The 25,627-nt window shown below is 45.6% G+C and overlaps 1 protein-coding gene across 11 annotated transcripts in view; it reads left to right on the top strand.

The window, feature by feature from the left end:
• Positions 1-25,627, top strand: part of CUX1 (cut like homeobox 1) — a 375,717-nt gene that overhangs the window by 220,246 nt on the left and 129,844 nt on the right. For all 11 annotated transcript variants that reach the window (XM_058569068.1, XM_058569067.1, XM_058569066.1 and 8 more), the window contains exons 5-8: positions 6,929-7,066; positions 11,075-11,198; positions 15,565-15,641; positions 17,036-17,102. In XM_058569068.1, coding sequence (XP_058425051.1) covers positions 6,929-7,066; positions 11,075-11,198; positions 15,565-15,641; positions 17,036-17,102 — 406 coding nt within the window. The remainder of the gene's footprint in view (positions 1-6,928; positions 7,067-11,074; positions 11,199-15,564; positions 15,642-17,035; positions 17,103-25,627) is intronic.

Below are 25,627 nucleotides of genomic sequence, written 5' to 3'. Positions count from 1 at the left end.
GGCTTTAAGATTTTTTTTTTATTCTTCTTTTCAGCAATTTCATTATGTTTATTAGTGTTCCTTGTGTTTATCCTGCTTGGAGTTTGTTGAGTTTCTTGGATTTTTAAGTTTATAGCTTTCATCAAATTTGGAAAATTTCACCACTGTTTCTTCAAATCCACGCCTTGCCCCTTTCTGGAATATGTATGTTAGATTGCTTGATACTGTTTCACGGGTTGCTGAAGTTTTAGTAACTTTTTTTCAGTCTCTTCTCTCTGCTTCTGTTTAGACAGTTTCAGTGACTGTGTCTTTGAATTCACTGATCTTCTCTCTTTTGCAGTGTCTAATCTGCTGTTAAGCCAATCTAGAATATTTTTTCATTTCAGTTATTGTATTTTAAGTTCTAGAATTCCATTTTCTTCCTTATCTCTTCTATTTCTCTCCTTATTGTCTTCATATTTTTCTTTAAATCCTTGAGCATGCTTGTAATAGCTGTTTTGGTCTTTGTTAATTAGTCCCATCATCCCTTGTCATTTCTAGTTCTGTCTTGATTAACTGATTTTTTTTCCTGATTGTCTTGCTTTTTTGCATGTCTAGTAATTTTTGATTGGATGGTGGACATAGTAGTTGTTAACTCTCTGGATTTTGTTGTCTTTCTTAAGAGTGCTGAAGTTTGTTTGGGCAGGCAGTTAAATTACTGGCAAATCGGCTGGGTCATTCTGAGGCTAGTTTTTAAGCTTTTGGGAGTGGGTCTGGAATAGCCTTTACTTTAGGATTAATTTAGCCCTCCACTCTTGTGTGGCTGTTCTCACATCTCTACTGAATGTCCTGGCTATTCAGGGAGTCTCTCCTCTCTGGCTGGTTGCAATTTGAAAGTCTCCCAACCCTCTGCGAACTCTGGGACTGGTTCACTTAGAGATTCCTTGTGGTTCTGTGCCCAGCCTTGTGGAATTTCACCCTGTGCGCATGCACCTTAGCTTTTATCAACAGACTCTACTCCTCTGCGGATCTCTCTAGCTCTTTCTCTGCATATCTCCCTCCTCTCCAGTGCTCTGGCCTATAAATTCCAGCTGCCTCCACCTCCCAATCTTCTGATCTCTCTCTTCTCAACCCGGGAAGACTGTCATGCTCTGCTTGGGTTCCCCCTTCCCTGTGCTGTGGTCCAGAAAGTGCTACCTGACAGAAAGTCAGGGTGATCATGGGTCTCATCTCGTTTGTTTCCCTTCTCTCAGGGATGAAGAGTCCTGCTCTGCTGGTTGTCCAACATCTGTAAATGGTTGTTTCATACAGTTTGCCTAATATTCTAGTTGTTTATGGCCAGAGGGCAAGTCCAGTACCAGTAAATCTGTCGTGGCCAGAAGTGAAAGCCTCCAAGTTTTGTTAATTTTGTTCTTTGTTTAATGGCTGTCATAAATGGCGGGAAAATATAACTCACAAAGATACATGGATCCAAAGCAAAGCAGTGCATTATTGACTATATTTATGAAAATATGATTCATTTTTTTGAAACCTGTGTACCAATTAGAAGAAAGTATTTGTTGAAATTCAACTAGTAAATTTTTATTTTCTCTGATATTCGATTTTTCTTGCTAACCACTCAGAGGATACTATATTTTTTATATTATTAACAAGTGGTTTTAAACCTGTTCTAGCAAATACGCAATCAGGTTTGAGTTGGTTAGTAATAGGTAACATTTATTGAGTGTCTGGCAGTTTTCTAAGAGTATGCACATATTATCTCAGTTAGTCCTCACAACAATCTCATGATATAGGCACAATTATTATGCCCAATTTATAGATGAAGAAACTAAGATACAGAGGTAATAAGTAACTTGTCCATGGTTGCACAACCAGTAAGTAGCAGAGCTGGGTTTCAAACACATGCGGTCTGGCCCACATTCTAAATCGTTTGGCTACACTCCTTTTCATGATACGAGCCATTGAGACATTTTCGTAGAGGATATTGTCTTTGCCCCTATGTTTATGTGATGATGGGAACATTTCCAAGTATCCACTTGTAGAATACTGTCTCTATAGCATAAGTTTCTTTCAAGAAGTCGTTTTTTTCCCACTAAGTGTTAAGATACCACGTTTACTACAAAGACATAGACTGTGTGTCTATTTTTTCAAAAATGTCTGCCAGGCAGCATATTACTGATAGCCATCTGCCATCACAGAACAGGGCGGCTAATTTGGAACACTTAGCTTTTTAAAAGAAAATTGTAAACTCTTATTTAACTCATGTCTTAAATACTTTGCCACTAGAAAATCAGCAAACCTTTTTGTGGCTGAAACTACTGTAGTTTTCTTCTAATGCCCTAGTGACTCATCTTGCGAAAGTCCTGTTCTCTGATGGTTCTTACCATCAGGAGTAACAGTGAATCCAAACTCAGTCCTCTGGCTCATTTCAGACTTTGGGTTTTTATGAGACTGATGCACTACCTGCTGCACTGAGGGGACACCTCAGACATTGTATTTTCAGCTGTAGAGTTAATTTGATTCTTCTTTGTATCTTCTGTTTCTCTCCTTAATTGTGTTCATATTTTTCTTTAAATCCTTGAGCACAGGCCTCCCTCTCTAACCACTTGCCACTTGCACTTCCCTTCATCGCAGCCTGGCTAGCTTCTCTCTGTCTTTTTTTTTTTTTTTTGTGAGGAAGATCAGCCCTGAGCTAACATCAATGTCAATCCTCCTCTTTTTTGCTGAGGAAGACTGGCCCTGAGCTAACACCCGTGCCCATCTTCCTCCACTTTGTGTGGGACGTTGCCACAGCATGGCCTGACAAGCGATGCATTGGTGCCAGCCTGGGATCCAAACCCGGGCTGCCAGCAGCAGAGCATGCACTTAACCACTACGCCACAGGGCCGGCCCCTTCTCTCTCTGTCCTGATATGCCAGTTCACACCCATGTCTGGACCCTTGCACTGTTGCTCCCTCTGCTGAGAGTGAGTCTTCACAGATCCGAATCCCAATGTCACTTCCTCCAAGAGGCCCTCTCTCCCCATCTGTGTCCAGGATCCATTCCCCACTCTCCACAGCCTGTTTCCTCTCTCCATGTTGGCAGTCCCTGAAAGTATTCTCTTTGGTTTGGTTTTGCTTTTTGTCTGTTGCCCTCACTTCACTACAACGTCAGGGCTTTGGGAGCAAGCGTTGTCTTGTTCACCACTGTGTCCTCCTGGTGCCTAAAGCAGTGCTGATGTCATAGAATGTGTGCATGGGCCCTGGCAGTCGGACTGAACTGTTCCTTGGGCCGTGCTTGGCGCTCCCCTGCTCCTTGCTCTTACACATGGACTAACTGCCCCTCTGGCTCCACAGGTCTAAACCCGGTCTCCTCTTTTTTTTTTTCTTAAATCTACTTTTCCCAGTTTCTCTATCTGGGAGTGATCTTCCACTCGTCTGCTCTTCAGGGTGGCCCTTCTTTACCTTTGTTATTTGTGAACATGGTTCATCCTTATTGTGAGGCTGGTCCCAGCCGACTTGGCTGAGCGTCCATCCCAGTGCCTCACCCAGGCCTTGCCTCGAGCAGATAGATGCTTAAGAAATACTTGTTAAATTAGTACTTGAAGAGACAGTATAATTTAGTTGGCTGCTGGTTCAGGAAGCAGATATCTTAATTAAAGTTTTGCGTACCTGCTTGCCTGGCTGACTTCTCTCCTCCCCCGTCCCTGGGAGAGATGCCAGCACCTGACACATTGCAGGGCCCCTCCCCCGATCTCTGACTGTGATGTCTGGAATTAATGCAGTAATGTGACCTGTGCTTGGGAGAAGGTGCTGAATGAATACAAGTGATGGTATTATTATTGTTTGTTATAATTATGTTCTTGGAGTCCTGAGTTGCATAATGAGCTATATAGTGCCTCAAAGAGTGTTTTAGGAATTAACTATTAGATGATTGTAAAACACTTGGCAAGTTTGTCACGTTGGCTGGATGGAGCCACAATAACGCGTGTTGACTGGAGGAGGCTGGGCGGACAGAGGTTGCGGGATTTCGTTCCTGTTCGAGTATGGGTGTGTTCGCTTGCCTCCCCCAGACAATTCCCTAATTGAGCTGCTGAGATCGGAGGCTTGTGACGTTCAGAATAAGACCTAACAATACTTGTGTGGGGTTTAAATGGCATTGGAAATCATTAACGAGACAAAAAGCTATGATTTCCCCTAGATTAACATTCAGGTTGGGGTTTGGCATGCCGAAATTCATTGTTTTGGTCTCCAGCCCAAACATGCTGGAGTCATTACACTGTCATGTGGTAATTAGCTGTTCCTTTAATACAAGTAATAAAAATTAAGCCTAAGAGGTACTTTAGCAATGCCTTTTACATAATCCAAAATAATATTCAAATGCTGTAGGTGTTTAGTCATTCAACTGTACTGTAGTAAAGTTTGAAGTTTAATGCATAGAGATGTTTGAACATTCAGTTCATTCTTTATTCTGTGACCAGTTTTGCTACTTAGCATTAACCTTTAATAGTGTTAAATTAAATATACATGCCGTAATGAATAATGATGAGATTGGCGGAATTTTCATTTACAATATAATACTTTGAAAATTTGTCTAAAGGTCTAGTTACCATTCACTTGATAATGTGCATGTTATTTTTATATGTCACTGAATTCCTTGCTGAATCGAACGAGGGAAGCTATTTTTTATTCAAAGCAGACATAGTAGGTCCTGGCCTTTTAAAAGGAATGGACTGGGAAAGTTGTCGGCAGAAATTTTAGGGGTGGACGGCAGTATGCTAGCTGAGCTCTTTAAAAATATAATTTCTACTGGCAATTGTGCCAGAAAGCCTACATGAGTGAACATTAATAGAATTTTATACAAGTGCAGCCTTCTCCTCCTCAATCCTTCCATGACCTCTGTTTCAAGTTCAAATTGTAGTTCTATATGAAGAGGGCCATGGGCATATTGTTTATTTCCTTCAGGCCATTTTCCCAGCATGAGGCTGTGAAAGGGGTGGGGGTTGGAAGGTACCCTGGAAAGATACTGAAATTTAAAAAAAAAAAAACTGTACCTGGAATGTTCTGAGGAATTCAGTCTTTAATGTTATTACTACTCCTACTTACAAGGAACCATCTCCCCAAAATAGCTTTTGAAATCTAATTTAATATAAATATTTTAACGCTGATTAAAATAATCATGAAAAGCCACAAGCGAGAAAGTGACGTAGTCATAAACTGTGTATACACACAGAATAAATGCCCGGCAGCCAAGGGTTTCACATGATGGACAGTGTTGGTGTTAAACCCCACGGGCAGGTCTGGTGCCGTGGGGCTGGACACATCCCAGTGCCTGCCTTTTATAAACTCTGCAGAGACGTTGGCATCTCAAAGAGTTCCTGGCTCCTGGTGGACTCGCCGACTGAGGCGTGGTGGATCTAGCCCTCGTTTCCAGGAACCAGGGGTGGTCTGAAAAATTAATGACTCTGGTATTTGAAAATTAAGTGAGCTCTTGAATATATACCCTTGTTGATCCACTGCGCTTGGTGTTTAGCATTCCTCAACCGGAGACTAAATCTTTGCAGCCATCTCACGAGTGATGCTGGCCGCCATGCCAGGAATATCTTCAATAATCTTTTCTAAGCCCAGTGGACTTGGGTATTCTTCTCCTCTCGCGGAGCTCGAGAATTGCAGAGGAAGCGCTCCACTCGTGCCCAGCAGGTGGATTATAAGTGCCTCGTAGGCAGCAGAAGAAAAAATAAAGATCAAATTGACGCCAGGAAAACATTTAATGTCTCTCCATTTTGTGCTGAATTAATGGTAAAGGCAAAGGCCAGGAGTTAGCACTGTAGATTCTGTTTCTGCAATTTCTAATTTTAGGTTAAAGTCCAGTTTTTTGTAAGTAAATCTGACGGCGGATTGTACATTGAATTGGCCGCAAGACGTCACGTAACTGGCCCAGATGCCCTCTCCTGCTCTTTGGACTGCAGTCGGGAGTGTGGTGGCCTCCTGGCTGGCTGGCCTGCTGGCCTAGGATGCGTCCCAGCAGGCTGGGTCACCAGCTGTGCCTCTGGGGAAGGGAAGGACTCCCCAGGGCAGAAACCTGGGGTCCTCCAGTCTTCAGGTCACCAGCTGCTGAGCCCTGGCTCTCTCCCATGAGCAGCCGTCATGAGTAAAGGAGGATTGTGATGGAAGGTGATCATTCCCAAATGGAGCGGCTTCTCAGAAAGCCATGTTTATTTCCTCTGCTCCATCAGCGGACCCTCCTTGTTGGAAGAATGGTCACGTGGATTAAGACTTGGGTTCGCATTCTCTCTGCCCACTAACTAGCCCAGAAACCTTGGGGAAGTCCCTCCACTTCCCTGAGCTTTAGTTTCTGCTTCGGTGAAAGGAACGTGATACATGTCTCACACTCTGTCCCAGGATTGTTGTGAGGCTCAAATGAGAGAATATCTGAAAAAGTGTTTTAGGACCGCGAGACACTCTCAGCGTATCAGGTGTTATTTCCCACATCACAGATTTATTGGAAACTGAGCTCATGGGCGCCTTCTGCACAGTCCAAGTAGGGCTCTGGGTTCCTGGTTGATTTTCTCGGGGCTCCTCTCCTTGCCCCTGCCGCCGCCGCCTGTGTCTCTCTTCCTAGCAGGTCAAAGATTCAGGTGTCACAGCAGGCCAGAGCAGTGGACAAGCCCAGTGAACTGCGGCCATTCCTACCCTGTTTTCACGCGTTCGAGACCCTGCAGCAGGTCTGCATGCCACATCCTTGCTGTCAGCTGTGTACACATCCTTTGTAGGCTGCAGAGAAGGCCCCAGCCAGCTGTGGAGCTCCTGGGGGCTCTGCGGGAGGCAGCGAGGCCACAGGTGCCCCAGCTTCTGGCAAGTGGTAGCAGCCGCAGGGGAGCCGCTGGAGACCGACTTCCGGGGCGCCCAAGAGACCTGCCCCAGGTCTCCATGTGACCCTGAAGGTGGCTCGTCCGTGTCCACAGTGGGGTGACATGTGCTTTCCTCTGCAGATCCTGTGCCAGCTCTGGATCTTGGGCAGCAGCTCCAGCTCAAAGTGCAGCGGCTGCACGACATTGAAACAGAGAACCAGAAACTTAGGGAAACTCTAGAAGAATACAACAAGGAATTTGCCGAAGTGAAAAATCAAGGTTGGTGGAAGATATGGTCGTTGCTTTTTTTCTTTTTCTTTCTTTCTTTTCTTTTTTTTTAATTGCCTTCCCCGTGCTGTTGGGACTAGCTCTAATTGTCATATACGTCATAAAGTCAGGGTGGGGCCAGACTCAGAGCCTTTAAAGAGAGGTAATAATAATGCTTAGCTGTTCAGAAGTAAAACTTTTCCTCTGCACATATAAGTACATATGATTTTATCGCCCTCCGACGGGACCGATCAGGATTCTTTTAAAATTCTTCCTGGATCATCATGAGATGGGATCTGCCTTTTAAAAGACTGATGTGTAGCCTGCAGGCGACACCTGTCAGAGAGCCAGCTTGTGATCAAAGGGCCACATTCAGTCAGTCATTTAATAATTGCTGCCGGTACATTAAGGCTGGAGACGCATCCTTCAGGTCTGCATGCTTAAGCAGCACTGTTTCCTTGTCAGCGTCACCTATTCATTACGAATTTAATGAAAGAAAACAACCTCTTGGTGTGGTGGCCCAGCCGCCAACACGGCAGGGAGGGCAGAGGTTGCCTGGCTTTTCCTGTCAGGGAAGAACGAAGAAACCTCTCCTACACCTAAAATCCAGATGTGTTCAGAATCCAAGAGCCTCGTGGCTTCCTTGTCTTGAGGAGAAATCATAACCCCATCTGACAGCAGCTGCAGGTTTTTCAGCCAACTCCAGGGAGAAATACACCCATTTGTTTTTGTTTGGGGGTGTCGGTGAGGAAGGAGCTGGAAAGGAGAGGCAAGCAGCTTGAGACTCCCTCCAAGTAGCCTTCTATTTCATATGCTCTGGGGGCTGCATAAAGAATTCACTGGTGAAGATTTTTTAAAGTGTCTTTGGGCTTTGAGACCACTGGGGACAGGCCTGCAAGGAGGGCTTGTCCTGGGAAAGGGTCCAGGAAGAGACTGACGAGAAGCTGGAAGGTGCAGGCCTGGGCAGTACTGAGGGCCCCTTCCTTGGGGGACCGGGGTCAGGGGCAGCTGAGACCCCCACCTTGATCTGGCACCGCAGGAAGCAGTGAGCCTTTGAGACTCGGAGGGATAGCCTTGTCCTTGCTTGAAAGTGAGGTGTTGGACTTCCGAGGTGAGGATCTGGGTGGGAGAAGGGGCTGCCTCCCCCAACAGGAGTTGTTTCTTGTCAGAATCCGCCAAGTGCTCCAGGGAAAGAGAACCATCAATACGCACATTTACGTGTCGCTGCAGCTCTATGTAGCCAAGAGGAGTGTCCTTTGGTTTTTCCTTCCAGTGACCTCTGGCATCTAATTTTGATAGCTCCATTCTGTGTTTTCTTCAGTTTGCTTTTGTTTTGTGGAAGGACGGTGCAGGCGGCCCAAGGGCTCTGTGTGGCCGCCCCCTCCCCAGGGCCACTTGCCTGACTGCTGGGTTACGCAGGGCTGGTGAGGAGCCACAGTGAGTGTGGGCATTCTCCTCCCCAAAGGCCTCATCTGATGGGCATTTTTAAATGAAATATATAGTCCAAGACTTAAGAACAAAGCTCCGGAGGCAGACAGACCTGGTTTGAGTCCCTTCGTTGCCACAGCTTAACTGGATGACCTTGAGCAAGTGATCTCACTGTGTCGCAAGCCTTATTTTCTTGGTGGGAGATTCCCATCCTAACCGCATGGGATTGTTGTAGGATTGAGTGAGAGTACGCGGGGAAGCATCTAACACTGTTCCCGACACTCAGTAAATATTAGCTGCTCTTATCAAGCCCTCTTGTTTTTTCCAGAAATTTCCTCCACTTTTCTTTATTTATTGATATCTTTACAGATTTTCCCAACCTCCAGAAAAATGTCAGTTTCCTCTCCTTTCTTCCCAATATAAGATGGTTATAATTTGGAAGGGTGGGGGTGCACGTCACTTGTTTTATCATCATGGCCATAGTGTAGGTTGATGAAAAGTTAGCGCAGGAAAGGAATTTGTTTATCATGTGCTATAATTCTCCCTCCGCCCCACGTGAAGATGAGGAAACGGGGGCCCCAGGCGCAGGTAATTAGAGCAGAGCACTTTGGTGTCCTTTCTGCCACAGTGTTCTTGCTCCTCTCCTGCTCGCGTGTGGAGGATAATGCTGGGACAGAGCTGCTGGACAGAGAAGGGCCAGAGGCTCCAGAATGAGCCTCTGGTGTTGGCTTGGCCGCTCAGTGAACAGCCCAGCCAGGGTGGGGGTGGCAAAGAGACCCCAGGAGGCAGCGTGTGAGCTCCCAGGTAGTACCCCTACTCCCCCGGAAGGAGCATAGATGTGTCACACTGAGAAACCCCACTGGAATGAGCACGGGGCCCCAGGGGCTCTACAGACATTTTCAACCATTGTTAAAGGCAAAAATGCTGGACGTTTACACAGTCACATAGACCACTGACTTAAAAGAATGCAAGCGTTTTCAGAGGTGACCTGTCTTGGTGTCCATTTTGGAAGTGTTCCACCCTGGCCCAACTTTGGCCTTGTCAGTATGGCGTGAGAGTAATGTGTGTCACTAACCATTATGCTCACAGAACGTTTCGTTCAGGCCCAAAACAACCAGCCCAAAAGGCAGAAAGCCCCCCATTCTTCTCTCAAATGCCCTGACGGGGTCATTGGTTTTAATTCCCTCTCTCCTCCAAGGAGAGCCCTCTGGGTTCCACTTAATGACAAGGGCCAATTTCTTCTCTTAACAAAAGAGCCTTCGGCTTTTACCGCTCAGCCCTGTGCATGCTAAATGCCCAGTTGTTGTGCTCCTGCCTTGCCCAGTGTGTCCGTGCAGCTCAGGGAGTAAAAGTGAACATGAGTTTCAACCTGAGGGAACAAGGGCCACCAAGTCCAAGCTCTTACTTGGGCAAAGACCTGGCAGGTGGCATTGTCCCGTGAGCCTGGAACCTTGTAACAAGTCCTGTCTGGGCCTCACTCTGGTCAGCCTGCCCTTGGCTCCTTCATTCATGCCCCGGCCACCTCCTGAGCACCCACCTGTGCCAGGTGCTGGACCACAGAGAACCTCAGCCTTGCCTTCTATGAGATGGGTTCTTGCACGGCAGGTGCAGTTCCCCAGAGCTCGGCTCTCCTTAGAGCTGGGACCACAGTGCTCTTCTAGGGACCGTCCAGCTCGCAGAGTGGCGTGGGGGTGTCTATGGGAGGGAGCATGTAGAGCAGTCCTGCCGTTAGGACCCTGCTCCATTCATTACATCTGCTTTGGTGTCCCCATTTTGGGTAATGGAAGCGACAGCTGTAAACGTGCACTCGGTGGTGCTGGGGTCTAGGCTCTCCAGGAACGGCCCTGCCCCCAAAGGGGCCCCGTGTCCTGAGCACTGGGCGCTGCAGGGCTCCTTCGTTGCACAGCACTGGGGCCCACGCCCCTGGCGCTCACCCTCCCTCAGATGCAGTTCCCCCAGGCCCTGCATCCTCTGCTCTCCACACACAGCCCCAGTCCCCCAGACTCTGGCCCCAGTGGAGGGCGCTCTCTACACCCAAGCTCCGGGTGGGGCCCTTCCAGCCGAGGAGGTGGTGCTGTATCCGCTTGGCACAGCACCTGTTTCATCTCTTGTGAAACAGCAGAGCTGCCACCCCTGGCCAGGGGCGTCTGGAGACCTACCTGACTTGGACTAAGACAGCTTCCTCCAAAATGTGCACACAATTTTGAGCTGTTTTCTTTGTAAGAAAGTACTTAAACCCACACTAAAACTTTATGAATCTTCCCTCAGTCGAGAACTAATTTAAGCCTCATCAATAAGATGATATTATATTTTACTATCGATTCTCCTCCCTCTTTTTCTTTAAGTTGTATTAGAGAAACCATAGCTCTCTTCCCAGCAAAATCCATTGATCCTCCTCAACCTAAACGTTTAAAGTTCAATTTAACATTTAGGGAGTAAAAGGTCTCCGAAGGGACTCGTAACCATTGATTTTGTGTCAGAGTTGAAGAGCAAAAGTTTAAAACACTCCGATCCTCCCAGGTTACGAAAGCCTTATATATAGAGCCACATGGAATTGTGCTTCTCTCACTGTAGTTTTTTTTCTTTATGCAGAGGTTACGATAAAAGCACTTAAAGAGAAAATCCGAGAATATGAACAGACTCTGAAGAACCAAGCTGAGACCATAGCTCTCGAAAAGGAACAAAAGTTACAAAATGATTTTGCAGAAAAGGAGAGGTGAGTGTGTGTTGAGGTCTGCACACACTGACATAATGTTTTACCTCTAAACTTTGCGTTACAAGACAATTTTAAAAATGTTTCTGTGAAATAAGCCCAGGTTGTAAACCAAAATCCTAGGGGCTCTAGGCAAAATTTTGTTTGAAAAACAAAGGTGTCCCACATTCTGTAATTTGTGAGATTACCGTGAGTGACATGTACCAGTCTTTCCCCATTGAGGGGTGGTGTCAGGTGGTCAGTAGGCCAGAGTGTGTCTGTCGGGAGCCGCACGAGTCCAGGGGTTGAGGATGAAGCATGTGTGGCTGGCATGGGGCAGTTGTACCTGAGATGGGGTGAGAGAGGGAAAGACCATGCCGTACTGTGTGTCCTCTCTGGACTCCTGCTACCAGAATTCTTAAATGAATTTTGATATTTAACATCACACACGCACACATAATATCTTGGGATTTTTTTTTGTTTTTTGCCTCTTCTCATCTTTTCCTTACCTCACAGTGCTTCGTATATCAAGGAGTTAATATCAGTAAAATATGTTCATGCACCATCCGGCTGCCGTGAGTTTTACATTTCTGACGACCTGCTCCACCCAAAACTTTTGCACAAATAATGAGTTGGTTTTTTGCTACTGTGACGATTTAATGAAAGTTAGATTTCTTGTAAAAACTGTAAGGACTGTTGAACTTAGCAATTCAAAAGGCATAAGTCAGGTTTTTTAGAACTCTGGTGAAATTAAGATTTTAAAGTTTAACCCTATCATGAAGAAATGTATGTGTCCTTTAACAAGAGGCACCACAGGTATGGTCACAAGTAGGAGGCCAGCCTGGTGATGGCACGGGGCTGTGTCCTGTTGTCTCCTGCTGACTTCAAACACAGCTGCTTGGACTTCTGCAAGGCGAGCCCGTGACACTCTCAGGTGTCACCAAGGCCTCTCTGGAGCGCCATTAAGCTGGCTTCATTTAGAAAAGAAGAAACCCGCTCCACTCTCTGAGTGCCCACGGCAGACCTGCAGAGTGGACGGCCTCATTTTACAGATGGGGAAACCGGGCCTCAGATTAGGGACCTGCCCGTGCTTTCCCAGCTGGTCAGCCAGAGGTGGGCCGGGGCCTGACCCACCACTGCGGCCCTGGCCTCCTTTGTGCTCAGATGTGCTCAGAAGTCCTCCCTGTGGGACCAGGGCCGAGCCCAGCTCTGAACAGGAACACCACACCTACACTTGGGGACATTGGTGCCGGGTGCAGCCCGCAGGAGAAAAGGGGGCCACAGAGAGTCGGGACTCTAGAAGATGAGTGGAGTCTTGACCCAGCAGATGTGGAGCTGGTCCTAAATATATGCCTCCTAGGAAAGCACCTTATGCCCAAAGAGATTTCTCACCATGTTATTGATAATGACAGGGTGGGGTGCAAGCAGTCAGAATGCCCTGCCAATGAGAAATGGGTGAGTAAAAGATGGGCCATCCCTAACTGGGGCATTAAAATAATAGTTACATAGAATTTGCAATATCACCAGAAATGTATAGGGCATAGTATGAAGTGAGAAATGCATGATACAAAATTATGTACAGTGTGACTACATCTGCATAGAGCAAACTCATGCATTATAGAGGTGTGGAAATAAATTTGTACAGAAAGTTAATATTATTAAGTTCACTGTTCAAATTAGGCAAAAGGATTAATTATATTAAAAGATGTGAATCACTGACTAACCACTGGGGGTGTGGGAGGGTAAAGCTAGATCTTTACCTCATTCTTTACACCAAAAATTGAAACGGATTTAGGATTTAAATATGAATAATTAAATCATGTACATACAAGAAGAAAACTTGGGCAAATGTTTTGTTTTTAATAGTTTTGGAGTCGGGAGATCTCTCTAAGCATAAAAGAGAAGTTGATATAACTATGACTACCTAAAATTTAATACAGTTTTTTGAAAACAAATAACAATAAACAACATTTTAAAAACATCAAAAAACTGGGAAGAGGGCCGGCCCCGTGGCTTAGCGGTTAAGCGTTCGCGCTCCGCTATTGGCGGCCCGGATTCAGATCCCGGGCGCGCACGACGCGCCGCTTCTCTGGCCATGCTGAGGCCGCGTCTCACATACAGCAACTAGAAGGATGTGCAACTATGACATACAACTATCTACTGGGGCTTTGGGGGAAAAAAAACGAGGAGGATTGGCAATAGATGTTAGCTCAGAGTCAGTCTTCCTCAGCAAAAACAGGAGGATTAGCACAGATGTTAGCTCAGGGCTGATCTTCCTCACAAAAAAAAAAAAAAACTGGGGAGAAATATTTTCACCACTTAATAAAAAGGGCTAGTTTTCTTTATATACAAAGAGCTCTTACAAATTAATAAGAAAAAGTCAGCACTACAAAAAATGGACAAAGGAGATAAGCAGACAGTTCATACAAAGAGAAATGCTCAGCTTTACTCAGCAGTAAAATTAAGTTTAATTTTATCCATTGTTGGCACAGGAAAAGACTCACATATTGTTGGCAAGAGTTTAGATTGGTGAGGTTTTGGGTCAGGAAGTTTCTCAATATCTATCAAAAAAAACCTGCAGATACCCTTTGGCCATTGTAATTGCTCTGTTAGAATTTTATCCAAGAGATTCACTCTCAAAATTAGGCAACAATATCTACATAATGATCATTGCAGAATTGTCTATTAGAAAGAAATGATAAACAATCCAAATGTCTGTAGAGGCTTGGTTAAGTTATGTAGTAAGAATGACAAACTATATATACTGGAGTAGAACATTTCCAAGTTATGGAGGTAAGTGAAAACGCAAGCTGCAGAATACTGTGGGTGCTCTGATCCCTTTTGTAGTAAAGGAAAGGGGCAGGGAGTGTATATTACACCAGAGTGTATTACATATGAATGTATATTACGCTACAGTGTGTTACATATGAGTGTATAACACACTACAGTATATTAAATATGGGTGTATATTACATATTGCACCATGGTATATTACATGAGTGTGTCTTACTCTACAGTATATTATATATGAGTGTATATTACACCACAGTATATTACATATGGGTGTATATTCCATGAATGTATATTACATTACAGTCTATTACATATGAGTATTACACTACAGTATGTTACATATGAATGTAATTTGCAGTATCACCAGAAATGTATCTGGATATTACAGATGACTGTATATTACATATGAGTTTATATTACACTATAGTATATTGCATATTGCATTGTGTTTCTGTACATATAGAAAATTGTTGGAAAGCTACAAAAGAACTCTATCTGAGGAGTAAATAGAGCCAAGGAAGGGAAAGGACATTTTACCTACACATGCTCTTGTAATATTTGTGTTTTTGTTTTTGTTTTTCGTAAGAAAGATTAACCCTGAGCTAACATCTGTTGCCAATCCTCCTCTTTTTGCTGAGGAAGATTGGCCCTGGGCTGACGTTCATGCCCATCTTCCTCTACTTTATATATGTGGGACGCCTGCCACAGCATGGCTTGATGAGCGGTGCGTAGGTCCGCACTGAGGATCCGAACCTGCAAATCCTGGCCTCCCTAAGCGGAGTGCGTGAACTTAACCACTGCACCACCAGGCCAGCCCCTGTGTTTTTTTTTTTTTATAATTCTGAGCATATATTAGTTTTATAATTGCTCACATGAAAATGTGAGCAATCCTTTTCCATAGGTGATGGAAATTTGGGTGCTTTTTTTTTAGCTGTGTAATTTCTACTTTTGTGTATTCCCAGGTTTATTATTATGAGAGCATGTGTTATACTCATGATGTAAAAATAATAAACTTATTTTTAGAGAGTTTCTGCAGATTAGGAGGAAGGAATGCTATTTATTGACCAGGGAATTCATTTGGAGATGATGGGAAATAGAAATATGTGGAATGTAGTTTAAAACATTCCGAATTTCCCCATTAGGTATTGGAGTTGCATTTGCATTCCATTACAACAGAAATGGAGCAGCTGTCACATCTATTTAGTACCTCCTTTCTTCCAACAAATTCCTTCATTGTGTCAGCAGAATGTAAATGTATCATTCTTCTTGGGCTGACTTCAGAAAACAATGAGTGCATGATGATGTTTTTTTTTTTAATATCTGGCATTTCAAGAACAAGTTACGTTTAGCATAACCTTCTACATCAGTTACCATCAAGTCCCACAGGATGCATGCTTCACGTTATGTAACGTGGGTACAGAGTTGGAGTGTCAGAGCTCAGTAAGTGGGCTCCCCAGTGCTCTTGGCATGACAAGTGACATCCGATGGTGCGCCTGTCGCCAAGGGTGTGTGTTACAGTGAAGAAACTCTAGTACACACAAGATGTGTAAGTGGGTAAGGAGGACGACCAATTTGGCTTTATTCTCGTCCTTTCCAGAAAGCTGCAAGAGACACAGATGTCAACCACCTCGAAGCTGGAGGAAGCGGAACATAAAGTTCAAACTCTGCAGACAGGTGGGATGTTCTTCCTCCTAGTCAAGTTGGTGCAGGGAAGACTGGTGTGGGGGAAGTTTGGTCGACCTCCTGTCCCTCCGGGTCCTCTCTGACACCTGTTACCCTGCCCACTTGTGTCGAGCTGGAGGAGTGAAGGGGGCCCGAGTGCCTCCAAGAGCCCGTGCTTCCCCACCTTGGCTTCATTAGTCATCCAGCCTGGGCTGTTAATGTCGAGGTGGGAGAACGGGAATTCCATTTGCGTCCCTCCCACTCGCCATCCTTTCTTCCTGCTCTTGTGGCAGCACCACGTCTAGATCACCAGACTGCCGAGCACTGGCGTTTCATTTGGAACAATAATAGGGGAAAAACCTCATTTCTCCCCTAAGTGAAGTTAAGGAGAACAGTAATAGCAGACCTTTAAAGTCTGAAAGATACCAAAAAAGTTTATGCTGAAGTTTTTATCGTTTCTTTAAACTTCTTTTTTCTTCTTTTTCTTTTTGTTCTGAAAGAGAAACAGCACTATATTTTTAATTTACATGTGGAAAAGCACATCAGAAGACATCATAATCCCAGTTAAAACACAGATAACACAGCAGGAGAAAACAATCACAACAAATTGAACAGACAAATGAATAATATCCAAAAAATGTAAAGACTTCCTGCAAATCAATAAAAATAGATAAACAGTCCCGTAGAACAATGGGCTAAGGATGGGAATAGGCAGTTTGCAGAAGAAGTGCACATGGCCGATACACATATGAAGAAGTGTTAACCATTTTTAACAGTGGGGGAGATGCTAATTAAATCAGTAAAAGATGGTTCTGCCTGTCAGACTGTCAGAAATTTTTCAATTGATAATATCTGGTGTTGATGAGAATATGGGAAATAGTATTGATGGCGATGTAAATTGCCTCTTGGGAGGCCAACCAGATGGTATTTCTCTGAAGCTGGAGATCTCGGCTCCTTACCCAACCACCTCCACTTCTAGGTGCCTGAGGTGCCCGGTACCTGCCAGGCTCTGTACAGAGCTGATTGTTCCTGTTATGGCCCGTGTCCTGACGTGGAGACGTTTGCATGCCATTCCGCTAAGGGAAAGGGCGAGTTCCGGGAATATTTAGATCATCCTATTTATCAGGGGGTGAAAAATGTATATGTATAGGCAATTATGCGTGGAAGTATTTTTAAAGTAATAAAATACATTTAAAAGTATGCAATCTACACACCCAACTGTTAGCAGTGCTCATCTCTGAGGAGGTGCTGGGGATGAGAGGAGGTGAAGGTGACAAGGGATTTTCTCTTCCCTTCTATGGACTCTGTCTTTGACTCCTTTGAAGTGAGATTACTTGTATGCTTTTTCTTTTTTAATTTGGTTTGAACAATTAGTATCTTATGATTTTATGTCCTTTGCCTTTTAGCCCTGGAAAAAACTCGAACAGAATTATTTGACCTGAAAACCAAATATGATGAAGAAATTACCGCCAAGTAAGTCTCTGCCTGGCTTCCTCAATCTGCATGCTTTGGGTCAGGTCCCCCCTGATTGGCTAATGCGTAGAAGATTTCCCCTGCTCCGCCCTCCTGTCTGTTGGCTTTGCAAAGCGATACCGGGTTTAGAAGGTGGTTGGCCTCCAGACTGCTGTGAGGAATATAGTCATTTCTGTGAGTTGCCTGTGTCAGTTTAATACCCAAGATGTGCAGGTGCTCTCAGAACAATCCTTCCAACTGAAACTTTTTTCCTTAATTATTGTGAAGCCTGATCAAACGGTGCCTTTTTTTTTTAAGAAAGTTGGGGAAGAGTCTGCTTATAGAAGATGTGATATGTGGAACGTTTTGTGGTGCTTGGTCTGTGCAAATGCGTCACCTTTTACCTGCGCCCGAGTCCTTCGTTCCCATACAGGTGTATTTGTTCAAACCTTACAGCGCCAGGCGTCCTTGTGCAGACACACACACAAAGGGAGCATGTGTATTTGGGCAGGTATAGCACACAAGACTCTTGTCAGAAGGAAATCAGTGATCCACCACAGGTACACTTGTTGCCAGCCCACCCTCCATGCAGAACACCAGAAAGGAAGAAATAATATTGATGTACTTCAAGAAAGATGAAGCAACAGAGATTGTTCCTAGCCACAGCATCCTCTGCTGAAGTCCAGGCAGTCAAGGCCAGGCTAGAGTTTGAACCACCTCTTCCTGTTCTGGGGGGCTGCTCCCATCTCCCGCAGAAACCCATGTGTCCCTTCCTTCCCCTTCCGTCCGTGTGTGTGTGTCCCCGACTCCACCCCGGCTGTGTCTCTCTGGCTGCTGTAGGCCAGGAGGAAAGGTCTCCTGCTGTGCTCACACAGGGCCTCAGTGGGCGTTGGTGAGTGGGGGGGCCTCTGAATAGTGCCACCCTCCTCCCAGGCTTCTGCTCTGTGCAGGGTGCTGGTATCTGGCATCCCTCTGTCCCATCACTCTCGCCCTTGGCCTTTGAGGTTGCTGCTGGGCCAGCTGCTCTTGGGCACGTGGAGGTGGGCTCCTGACCTTCGCTCTGGGTGGTTTAGTAGCTCGAGACTTTGAGAGCCCAGACACTCAGGCCTGGTGGTCAGGACTGATTTTGATCATGAGCACAGAACTGCACAATGGCTAAAGTGTCCCTGTTAGTCTCAACAACTATGGCTGACCTGTTGGCGTGTCTAGTCCCAGTGGAAACTGCCAGATGATTTTACCCTCTTCTCAGTGTGCTAAAATGTGACTCTAGGTGGTACAGAACGAGCTGGTTCTAAGGTATGGTAACTGTTAAAATTGCACTTTGAAAACTGGCTCTAGTATGAAGTCCTCCAGCCTAGGGCATCACTGTCGGCGGGATGGCAGGCATGTGTCTCCCCTCCCCCCCAAACTCACAGCCCGAGAGTTCCTCACCGCCAAGACATAAGCTCAGCAGAAACCTACCAGCTGCTGTCACCTTGACCCTCCCCAGTGTCCATGCCTGGGGTCCCTTTCTGCCAGCCTATTATCTTTTTTTTTCTATTATTACCGTCTGGACTTTATTCTACTAAGTAGGTTGTTTTCTTGGTAAATTCAATTTTTAAAAATTATAGTATAGTCAGCCCTCAGTCTCCACGGGTTCTGCATCCACAGATTCAACCAAGCCCAGCTCAAAAGACCTCTGATGGTACATCTGTACTGAACACGTACAGACTTTTTTTCCTTGTCATTATTCCCTAAACAAGACAGTATAACAACTACTTGCGTAGCATTTACGTTGTATTAGGTATTATGAGTAATCTAGAGATGATTTAACGTGTACAGGAGGATGTGCGTGGGTTATCTTCAAATACTATGCCATGTTATATAAGGGACTTGAGCATCTGTGGATTTTGGTATCCATGGGGTTCCTGCACCGTTCCTCCGTGGATGCTGAGGGACGACTGCGTGTTAATCTGATACATAGCTCTGTCCTCAGTTTGTAGCATTTCTTTTCTAAAATAGTTTGATCTGTAGACGATATGTTAATTCCTTGATCCATTCACTCTTATCCACATCATTTTACTAGTCAAAATTCATAGTGACTTTGGTGGTGATGTATTTGATTATTTCACTAGTTTTCATTAATTTATTTTACTTTTATTAAACCACATCTCCTTCTAAAAGACTTAGATACATTTCGTGTATCTGTAATTAACCAAAGTTTGCTTTATTACGCACTTAAAAAAACTTTTGTGCAACCAACCTTTAAGCCCCTCTAAGCCAACGTTGTTTTTCAAATTGTGGATCACAGTCATGAAATCAATTTAGTGAGTGGCAACCAGCTAGTTGGGTAGTAAAATAGAATATAAAACTAAATAATAGAATAGAAAGAACTTGTCATGGCACGTAATAAAGCTAGGTATTGTTGTGTGACACTTTCGTTTTAATTATATGTATAAAATCTAAAAATATAGACGTATAGTTATTGAGTCATGACCTAAGATGTAGTTCTTCCTGTGAGTCTCAACCAAAAGCCATTTTGAAGCCACTGCTCCCGGAGCATGATGAAAGCCCAGCTTCCAGCAGCGGGGCTCCGGCCACACTCTCCCTGTGCCTGCTGGTGAGGTGCTGTTAGCCGTGGACGTCCACTTGCCTGGGGAAAGGAAAACTCCTGATGACATAAGGCATCTACCAGAACCGTTCAGATTAGCAGCAAAGAATGCTCCTTGTCACATGATGGCTAAGGACTGGTCACTGGTTTAGATTCAAAATTTCTTATTGGGCTTCTGAAAAGCCCCAGGGAAAATTTGTGTCCATTTAATTGGTTTGTTTATGGGTTGAGGAAGCAACACAACAGAGAACTAGGAAGGGCTTAAATTTTCCTCCACTGACAGGTTTTCATCTTCTCTAGTTAGCCAATATGGCAGCCAGGGAAGTGACTGGGAGAGAGGACCAGAGAGGGGGGGATGTCTTATCCCCTGTGCCTACCCTCTTCTGGCCTTGCCACAGGTCAGGCTGATGCTGGGAGATGATTCACTTCTCTCAACCAGAGCCGCCAGTCAACAGAGGACAGCTCCCAGGTGATCCTGCTCCCTAGATAGGGTCAGAGGTGCCTCTTGAGATGACAGGGGTGGTTTTTAGTCTTAAGTATTTCTAGTTACTATTTATAGACACATTGACTCCCAGGCTGTTCCTAAGCAGCCACCTCTGTCATTTAAAGGTAAGGACATTAAATCTTGGGACAGTCACCTGAATCAGCAGGGTCACCCAGGGGAATACCAGAGGCTGGTCCTCCTGACCCTAGACCACTTCTAGAACCCTGACCCTGCTGGCATCTGATGAGAAGTGGTGGTCATGGGTGTGGGCTCAGTGAGAAACATTTCTAGTCTGACACTTCCCATCATATCAGTGTGTTTTAAGGCCCAAAAGATTTTTTCCCCCAAAATCCAAATAAATGACAATCTACATGTTACTTGCCCAGTTTCATCGAACTACAGTAAATGGAGTTTTCTCCCCTCTCTCAGGGGGAGAAAAGCCATTGCCATCCAGTGTGTTCACTGCCGTGATCAAGGGGACATGAGTGAGCACAGCACCTGTGCTGTCAGGGTCCCCACAGAAGACAGACAGACAGACACAGAAGACACTCCAGCTGGGATAATCAGAAGAGAGTTTCATGTTGGGACTCTTTGCCAAGGCGTGGGCTGGGAAGAGGGAAACCAGAGGGAGTGTGGCGTCTGAGGCTAGCACTGGCCGAGCTTTTCCACGCCTAGGTTAGAAGGGGCCCCCTTGAGGGGAGCTGTGGACCTGAGGAGGGGAGAGGGATCCAGGGCTGTACCAGCAACCTCTGACCTTACCCTTCTCCCTCCCGCTGCCCCGACTCCCCATGGCCAAAGTCAGAGAGCAGCCAGCAGAGGAAGAGGGGAGCCGGGGGGAGGGAGCTGGAGATGGGAATGGCAGATCTCCAGCACAGGACCCCACGCAGCTGGAACAAAAGGAAGAAATTGTCAAGGAAGTGTTCCTGAAGGTGGTGATGTGTGATCTGAAGTTAAAATGAGTCGAGGTGAGGGGTCCCTGGAGGCTAAAGGAGTGTAGTTTGTGAAAATACTGGGCCAAGCCAGGCTCGTCTTCTGGAGGACCAGCCAGAAGCTCCCAATAGCTGATCTATAGGGCCAAGGTGGGCATATCCGGAAGGGGCTGGACTGATGCTTAGACAGGGATCGGGCATTTCCCAAATCAGAAATGGACTGACTGCTAACAAAAGGCAGCCTGGGGCCACACACTTACTGTAAATGGTTCCCAGAGTAAGTAATCCACAAAAAATGTAGAGAATGGACTGAGATAATAATTGCTACTTTCTTTTAACTTTGGAGGCAATTGCTGCAGTCTTAGATCCCGTATGAAGCCTCCCCCTCCGCATTCCTCTCCCTTTTCATTTTCTGGGAAAGGTTTGTCGCTTTACCATCTGCTTCAGGCGCAACCTATGTATATCTTATTAGACTTGGCATTTTTTCGTTAATACATATGAATATAAGCCCGCCGGGGCAAATCTTTCACAAGTGGTCATAAAACATTTCGAAACAATTTATTTTCTCTCTTTGAAAGGAGGGATTCTTAAATATTGGTTGACAGAAAACATAGGAAAGGGATTGAGGAGGCCCCGTGGAGCATGGACTTTGGAGAAGACTGACCTGGGAGTGGATCGCTGGGTGGGGTCCACTGCTCACTCTGTGTGACCTTGGATGAGCTCAGTGACCTCTACATCCTACTCTTCCCGCCTGTACAATGGACGTAATGGTAGCTTTCACTAATAGCTATTAGCTATTCTGTCGTCAACACACAGAAGCTGTTCCTGACAAGCTCACAGTAGGGCTTGGTGTGCGTTTCCAAAATTAGCAGGCCTCGGAGAAGATTGACATTAATGGCATCATCTCCCCATGAGATCTGAAGAGCATGTGTTGCCTTTGCCTCCCTGTCGCTGGGAGATGTCACTGGGGTGACCGTCCGTCACTTTCATTTTGGAAAGAAGCCTGCAGGTCGAAGGCACCGAGGCTGTTCCGAGAGCCAGGTTTATTGTGTACAGTCATCGCCCTGCGTCAGCTGGGACAGCACGGGCTGCCTGTGACGGGGACGGCAGCAGTAAAGTTTTCCATGTGTAGGCTTGAAGCAAAATGTAATTAGCCTTTATGTGCAGAACAAGGACCCATTGATGAATACAGCTGGGCTCTGTTTTGTCCTGTCAGTGAGAGTGGGAGGTAAGAGTGTTCTTCTTCATGTTTATTAATGCAAGATTCCTTAGACAAATGGCGAGCACACTTTAATATCTGTTGGAACACAGGGGGGTTTGCCAAAACAGTTGTTGTGTAAGAGGTTTGCGGGGCTTCAGATTATAACCGTTTCTGGGTTAAATAAATGAATTATTTCTCTGCATTTTTTTTTTTGTAGTTAAATAAAATACCTTCTTCTCAGATGGTCACCCTGTGTACAGATCTTCCCACTTCTCTTAGCAAATGGAGATTTAGGACCCTAATTGACTTTAACGTGGAAAGTCTAGTAAAGCAGAGTGGCATGGATTTTAATATTTAAATGGTTCCCCAAGATGGCCTTGAGAGTAGGCAGACTTCTTGGGCGCGCAGCAGCCGGCCTGGAGAGCAGCCTGGACAGCTCTCCCTCGTCTCTGCCCCTGTCCCCTACAGCTGTTCGCTCGTGCTTAGATTTGGGTTGCTGTTAGGTTGTGGCCGACACTGCAGGAAGAATCTTGCCCTCCCAGCCAAGATACCAGCGTTCTGGGCAAAAGTGCACAAATTCCCGTTTTGCTCAAGTCCACGGCCACCTCTTTGGTCTGTCCCCCAGAATCCTGGTTGTAACACATGCAGTCAGCTCATTACATTCCTCTTGACTTGTGGGCTGAGGCTCTGAGCCTCTGATGAAAGAAAATATTGAATTGCACTGAAATACTCCATTTTTTATAGCTAATGTTAGTCTTAGGAGAATTTTCACCTCCCAAACCTTTCCTGCCAGTAAAATTCATATTTCTTAAGGTTACTCATGTTGTCTTCCTTGCCTATATGCTTTTTAAAAAGAACTACGTTGTATATACACATCCTCACAGTACATTACAAAAGAGACATTTATGAGGAACTTCACTTGGGTTAATTTTAGAGTATTTTCTTTATATCATGTATGTAACCAGTGTTTTATCACAAAATGTGATATGCTGTGAAAAAGCAGGAAACTTTCCTGAGTGAGCTGGGTTAGGGCTTTATTGAAATTGTTTAGAGGGGAGCTAGGGAATTCCGTGTTCCAGCGGCAGGGCACGAGAATCTAAGAGGCGATTGGAAAAAGTGAGGAGACCAGCAGCTGCAGACCCAACTCCCTGAGTGGGAAATGCAGCCAGTGTGATGCCAGTGAGCGCTGGTGAGATGACACCCTCCACGCACACAGGTGACTCCAGACTAGTTCACGGTGGTTTCTTGCATGGCATCTTGTTTACCGTTTCCAGCAATCATTGAGGAAGCTTTTATTGTGCTCGTTGCGTAGACAAGGAAACAGCTCTGGGAACACAGAGTCAGGCCCCAAATCCAGTCTTTTGGATTCAAAATCCAGTGCCTCACATGCTACCATGGTGGCCCCTGAAGTCCCTTTCTGGTGCTGCCTCCTTCAGTGAGCAGTGCTGCCTGCGTGAGGGCTGCCAGGTGACGGGCTTTCTTGAAAGGTTTCAGGTCTTCCTTCCCTCTCCCACAAGCCCATTGTCTTTACCCCAGCAGATGGATTTCGCTTTTAGTTATTTTTTCGTAGTTCGACATGAAAGACGCAGGAAACTTGGCCAGGTCGAGCCCAGTAATCACAATAACCACATTAGACAAATTTTGCTTCCCCCGATTGAATTTGAAAAGACCAGCTTCAGCGCCCTGAAATGGAGTCTCTCTGCTGTACCTTTAAGGATGTAAAATTTCCTATTTCCTGTCTTTTTGATGAGTCATCAATTTCCAGTACGAGCCCTGTAATTATCCTGGTTAGATTAATTTCCCTAAAAATAGAGAAGCAGCTACTTTGATGGTTTTGAGGGGATGGTCTTAAATAAAGAACCTACTGTCCCTTAAACCTTAAAGAGAACTAAATCAGACTTGGAGGGAACAACCAATCACTTCTGTTTCTATATCTTATCTCCAAAAGAACCTAACTGTGCCTTTTGTAGAATTCCTGGCATTTTCCATCTCTGTCCAGGTATTTTGCTTCACACCTAAAATTTGACGCCTGAGTGAGCCCTGAGGGCTTTCCTTGGCTTTTCCACTGACGGCAGCTCTTGTTTTCTGGAGGCAGTCGAGCCCTGATCTGGAGTTTTCTCCAGTCCAGGGGACCTCGCAGAAAGAAGCAGGGGCTTCATATTTTCAAATCCAGGTAGAAATTCCTCTACCATGGAGTCCATGGACTCTATCCAGGTCTAGAAATGACAGGGCTCCGTGAGAATCGCTACCTTGACTCCTCCCTTCAGCTGATCTTCCTAAGGCCGCATCCAGATGGCAGGCACTGTGTCAAGTGCTAGAACTACAGAGTGGGGGGGGGGGGGGCTTCAGATATACTACACACACAGGCTCACACGCTCTGTACACATACATGTACACACAGGTGTCTGTGTACTCTGTGCCTCTGTGCCTGTGTGCATATAAACATGTTTATAAACGTAGAGATAGCAGACCTCTTCCTCCAGCATCCTTGGAGGGGCTGTTGTAGAGAAAAGCGTTATTGATAGCCTCTCACCTGGTAAGGCATGCTTTTCTAAAAATTTCTCTTTTTTTAGAGATCCTAGAAGTTTTTCTGGTTCACTCTAAAGGTAAATTTTGGGGAACTCACAGTTTGAAGCTAACAGAAACGGATTGGGGACTGCTGGAGAAAACATCGATTCTGAAGATCATAGCGCATCGAGTGATCTGTAAAATGGGCATTACAGCATGCACCTTCCTGCTTCCTGGACTGGGCGGGGGTGAGGAAGATAAAGGGTGTGTTCCTGCAAACTGCAGTGTTGACACACGCTGACTGAACTGCCTGAGAGGAGGGCCTTTACTTCTCTGTACCACGTGCTTATTAGCATGGTTGCCGGTACTCCATCCCTGAGGGGCTGCTGTTGACTTAACAAATCAGCATGAGCCTTTGCTGTGAAGACAGGTGGATCCATCTCAGTAGTGTGCGACCTGGAGCCTGACCAGTGAGGCCCTTTGCTCTCTAGAAAGGCAAACTGAGGAAGCCGTTGGCTTCTCAGAAGAAAACAGGCTCCATCCAGACTTCTAAAGTGCTTCAAGAAGGAAGAATTACAGTGGAGGCCCAGCCTGGAACGATCATGCCACCTTCTGCCCCCAGTGAAATTCCTTCAAAAGCTGTGCGTTTCTGACTCGCCACGGGGAGTCCCTGGCTGCTGCTGAGAGGCCACAGCCACGCAGGTCCCCAAGATCCAGCATGTCTCTGTGCTTCTGAAGTGGCAGAGGAGAACACAATTTGACACACACTGACCAGTCAGAGGCCCTTTTGAAGGGAGGCAGGAAGGCTGGTGGAAGTGAGAAACTGTCCTTGCC

Source organism: Diceros bicornis, chromosome 26, assembly GCF_020826845.1.
Source record: "Diceros bicornis minor isolate mBicDic1 chromosome 26, mDicBic1.mat.cur, whole genome shotgun sequence".
Lineage (NCBI taxonomy): Eukaryota > Metazoa > Chordata > Mammalia > Perissodactyla > Rhinocerotidae > Diceros > Diceros bicornis.
Note: the sequence above shows the minus strand (reverse complement) of the source record. Positions and strands in the feature narration are given on the sequence as shown.